Source organism: Ammodytes marinus (assembly GCF_949987685.1).
Source record: "Ammodytes marinus genome assembly, chromosome: 22".
Classification (NCBI taxonomy): Eukaryota; Metazoa; Chordata; class Actinopteri; order Uranoscopiformes; family Ammodytidae; genus Ammodytes; species Ammodytes marinus.
This window is the reverse complement of record NC_137226.1, coordinates 2,427,797-2,432,796: the sequence shown is the minus strand read 5'-3', so window position 1 is coordinate 2,432,796 and position 5,000 is coordinate 2,427,797. Positions and strand designations below refer to the sequence as shown.

The 5,000-nt window shown below is 42.0% G+C and overlaps 1 protein-coding gene across 1 annotated transcript in view; it reads left to right on the top strand.

The window, feature by feature from the left end:
- Positions 1-5,000, top strand: part of nup107 (nucleoporin 107) — an 18,991-nt gene that overhangs the window by 4,053 nt on the left and 9,938 nt on the right. Inside the window, exons 6-10 of the mRNA XM_080051271.1 lie at positions 565-668; positions 3,129-3,244; positions 3,680-3,728; positions 4,257-4,328; positions 4,580-4,668. Of these exons, the coding sequence (XP_079907397.1) occupies positions 565-668; positions 3,129-3,244; positions 3,680-3,728; positions 4,257-4,328; positions 4,580-4,668 (430 nt within the window). The remainder of the gene's footprint in view (positions 1-564; positions 669-3,128; positions 3,245-3,679; positions 3,729-4,256; positions 4,329-4,579; positions 4,669-5,000) is intronic.

The following is a 5,000-nucleotide window of genomic DNA, read 5'->3' as shown; positions in this document are numbered from 1 at the left end:
CGCTGTACTATGGCTGACCCTGTGCTCTGACCCCCTCTGGAGTGTGGGAACTTGAGAGGGGAGATGCGGGGGGGGGGGGGGGGGGGGAAATTAAATGTATACAATAACCATTCATTCATCATTCATGCATTCCAAAATATTACTTCCAAAAGTAGAAGTATAAAAATACTCACTTAAAGGTGCTCCGAGGAACTTTTAGTTTTTGTTTATTCTTGCGCCCCCTTTGGACAAAAGCGGTAGTGTTTTTACTACGCCAGCTGTTGTTCCTGGGTGAGCGTATACCCATGACAAAGGCATTAAAAAAAACTATATAAAAATAGCATTATTTGCACTGATGGTCTCGTTTGCTGTTACATGTCATTCATGATCGTAAGAGGACAAATAAGACTGTTTCAGAAATATTTAAAAGTTCCTCGTAGCACCTTTCACCCTGATGGATATTTGGATGTATTAATATATGTGTATAAATTAATGAATGGATCAGAAATGATCACAATTAGGGGAAAAAAATAAAGAATCGTACAGCACCGTACTAGCGCTGTGGTGTTGTTTTGATCTGTCCAGCGGCGGCCAGCCTCTTCCCTGAGTTCCTGAGCTCCTTCCTGAAACATTCTTCCTCCGCCATCTTTGAGCTGCTGGAGGAATACCAAGCCGTCTGCCAGGACAAGGTAACGTGTGTGTGTTATATAAGCTCAGGTTAAAGCTGGGGTGGAGGATTTGTGGAGAAAATGGCAGTTGGGATAGAGAGATTCGAATCTAAATACCTCAACCGCTCCACTTGTTCTCTTTGGTCCCTCCCCTATGGTCCCTCCCTGACACGCTCTACACCAACAAAGTCGTGCCAAAGTGAATGGACAGTCCCAACAGCCAATAAGAACAGAGAATCGGAGCCTCGCTCTGATTGGTCAAAGTGTACAGCTCATGTTAATTTTGACCAATCGGAAATCACATACCCCAGCTTTAACCCAAATAGTATATGTTATTATTGGTATCATCTCTACAAAAACTAGAAGAAAATGTAATGCTATATTTTATTTATTTTTAATTTTTTTCAAAGAACACAAACACACTACTGAAAAAAGCACAAAACAAAAGACAACCTGTCTACTGTGTGTGTGTGTGTGTGTGTGTGTGTGTGTGTGTGTGTGTGTGTGTGTGTGTGCTGAAAGAAAATCCACTTTTAATATAGAGCTTAGACTGTGTAAGCTAATATGTAAACAAAAGGGGGGCCCACTGTAGCTAGTAACATGCTCTTTTACAGAGCCTAGGCTGTGTATTAACTAGGGCTGTAACGATATGCGTATCTAAACCGATTTTTTTATTTTATTTATTTTTATTTTTTAACTCGTCTTCAATCAAATGCCGTTTAAACCTGCAGTGTGTAGAATTTTGGGTTTTATTTCCTAGCAGATTTTGTAGAAAGTAATTATAATATCCATAAGTACATTTAATTTAGTGCATAGTAGCTGAAAAAATTGTTTTGAATTATTTTTTTCCCCCTTAGAAAGGGTCTCATATATGTCCATATTTCTGCATATTTTGGACCAAGGCCTAGTGCCGCCATCTTGAAAGTGTCATAGTTGGAATGTCATCAGGTGCATTGTTTAACATGTAGAATTGTTCTTGTCCTTGAAGGCCACTGTAGCTTCTGTTATTATTCTAAAGGGTTGGGGTTACCCAGGGAGCAGGGCTGTACGCTTATTTTTTAAAGTCGTAGCACTGGTGCTAGCAAGCAAAAAAATTCAGTAGCACAAAAATAAATTTGGTAGCACACAAAGTATGATCGAAAATTTGCATGACCCTAACCCTTGCATTTCGCTCTACTTACCTTTGAGCATGTCATCTTGGTTTTATTTGAGATTCTCAATGAATATCCTAGTGTGTGCAGTAATAATTATAGAAGAATGAATAGGGGTGCACTGATTGGAATTTAGACAAAAGAGTCTAACCTGCCAATGGCAATTTGTTTGCTGATTCAGAATTATTTCCCCCAATAGAACTATAAAAATAATATATTTTTTAAATAAAAATATAATTATTATAGTAGGCTAATAATAACAAACATTTTTAGAACATTTCATTCTTTTAATGAAAACCAAACTTTAAAACATTGAACATAATAGCCTATTAAATAAATTAGTAAACATATTTATACAATTTAGGCCAAGTTAAATAGGTTGTGTCAAACTTTGTTTAAATAGACTACTGTTGACTGCTCTCTGCAGCTGAAGCAGTTGATTTTCTTGCTAGCGCACTGCAGGGCTGTGAAGCGCTAACTTCCTGTTCTTACCTGCTTCAAAATAAAAGTCAACTCGCATTTGGCTAGTAACAGGCTTTTATTGTGAAGGGGCACAGGAAATGTTCCGTTTCCACACGCGCTAACTTAACTGCGTTAAGAGCCGTGTCCTTCCGGTTTTTACCGTTGGTGAAGTTAGACGCTATAATCGCCGAGCACAGATCCCGAGCACACATCTTTCACCAGCCAAAGTGGAGGGTAGACTTAATAACTTACTCGCCTAAGACTACATTCACCCGCATTTGGCGAGTGTTAATGTAGAGCCCTCTAAGCAGTGTTGTGCATCACTCCTCTGTGTTTCAAAGACAGCCTCTCCTCATTAGCACTCGTGCGAGAGGAATTGTATTCATCATCGCACGTGATCAATTTCAGTGGCAAATGCGATCAAAACTGTCGCACTGTACAGCCCTGCCCAGGGAGTGTTGCATTCTAGAACTTTATAGAACTTTCTTGATGATGTCATATTACACACTGCACCTTTTAAATAAAATGCTTTTCTAATATAAAAAATGTTATGTATCAAATCGTGGGTCAAAAAACGTGATACAGGGGGCGCCCTTAGCTCAGTTGGTAGGGCGTCCCCCCCCCATGGGCCTCGGCCAGCAGCGGACCCGGGTTCGATTCCAGCCCGCGGTCGTTCTCTGCATGTCACTCCCCTCTCTGCCCCATTTCAACTCTGTCTCTACACTATCAATAAAGCATAAAAATGCCAAAAAAAAAAAAAAAAAAACGTGATACAAATCGAATCGTGAGTTGCTGTATCGTTACAGCCCTGCCGTTTACAGAGCCTAGGCTGTGTATTAACAGTGGGTTTGTTGTGACCATGATCCAGGTGGAGGTTCTGCAGTCTGTGGTGCTCAGAGCGGGTCAGAACAGTAAGACGGCCGGAGTGCGCTGGCTGCTGCAGCAAGAGAACTGCACCTGGAGGCTCATCACTTCACTATACAGGTACCTGTCTGTCTGTCTGTCTGTCTGTCTGTCTGTCTGTCTGTCTGTCTGTCTGTCTGTCTGTCTGTGTGTGTGTGTGTGTGTCCGTATCCGTATCCGTGTCTGTCTGTCTGTCTGTGTGTGTTTCTGTCTGTCTTGTCTGTCTGAGTTTGTCTGTCTGTCTGCACTGTCTGTACCTCCTGTCTGTCTCTGTGTCTGTCCGTCTGTGTGTGTGTGTGTCTTTCTCTGTCTGTCTCTGTCTATTTATCTGTCTGTCTGTCTGTACTTCTGTCTGTCTGTCTGTCTGTCTGTCCGTTTGTGTCTGTCTGTCCGTCTGTCTGTCTGTCTATTTATCTATCTGTCTGTCTGTCTCCCTGTCTGTCTGTCTCTACTGTCTATATATCTGTCTGTTTGTCTTCTTGTCCTCTGATTGGTCAGCGTGTCTTGTTTCCATAGGGACCGGGTCCAGTTGGCGCTGGAAGATGACATGATGACAGACATGGTGGTGAGTCACACATTCATTCAAACACACTGAATACATAAATAAATGGACTCCACTGACACAGCTCTTTTCCCTGGTTTTTCACAGACCCAAAGCGCTTTACATTGTTTTGTACACATTCATCCAATCACACACACATTCATACACCGATAGCAGCAGCAGCTACCACGCAGGGTGCAAGCTAACTATCAGGAGACATTTAGGGGTTCAGTGTCTCTTTGCCCAGGGACACTTAGACATGTGGCGGGGAGACGGGGGATCGAACCTCCGACCCTGTAACCCAGTGGACGACCGCCCTACACACTTCACCACAGCCGCCCAACACTGGCACACTAACCCTGCATTCACACCAACTTTCAAATTAGACTGTGGGCTCTCAGGTCGCTCCCCTCGCACTGCCAGACCCACTGACACATTATGGTCGGTTGTGAAATGTCTATCAAGTTTGCAGCACCAAGGACGACAAAATAGAGGATTCTTCATGTTACCACTGCCTGTTATATTAGTGTGTGTGTGTGTGTGTGTGTGTAGGTTCCCAGTGAGAGCGAGAAAGTCGTTGTGGAGCAACTGTTTCAACGAGACGCCGTGATAAGACAGAGTCAGGTAAGAGCTCGAAAATTCACTGATTATAATAACAGGCAAAGGTGGTGGTAGCTGCAGTCAAGTTTACATACAAATAACCTTTATCTATGGATGTTCTTTTCTGTACATTAAGAATATACTCATTCTGTATCGGGTTTGGAAGACATTATGGATTAATTGTTCACATTAGGCCTTACTTGATATAATAATCTATAAGAAAAATCAAGATTAATCGTTAAGCCCTAATATTCACTTCCTGGTTACTGTTGCAGCTGGTTGTTGATTGGCTGGAGAGCATCGCCAAGGATCAGATTGGGGATTTCTCTGATAACATCGAATATTACGCCAAGAACGTCTGCTGGTGAGTTCCCTTCTGTCTGCCTGTTTCAAAACATATTAAAAAGGAATACTTCACCCATACGGAACCGGCGTTCTATCATTATAAAATCACTATTATAATATAATGAATGAGGTTTTTCTTCCCTCAGTCTTCCCTTGGCCCAGCTGTCCTGTTAACCCTAACCCTACATTTTACCATGTGTGATGTCACGCATAGGAAAATGTAGGGTTAAACAGTGAGACCTTAAAACTCTCTTTCTGCCTTTTCTCAGGCTAGGATGATCCGATTTCTAAAAAAAATGCACATTTATACTACATAGGATCTCAGAGTTCAACACACCTTCATATTACCAC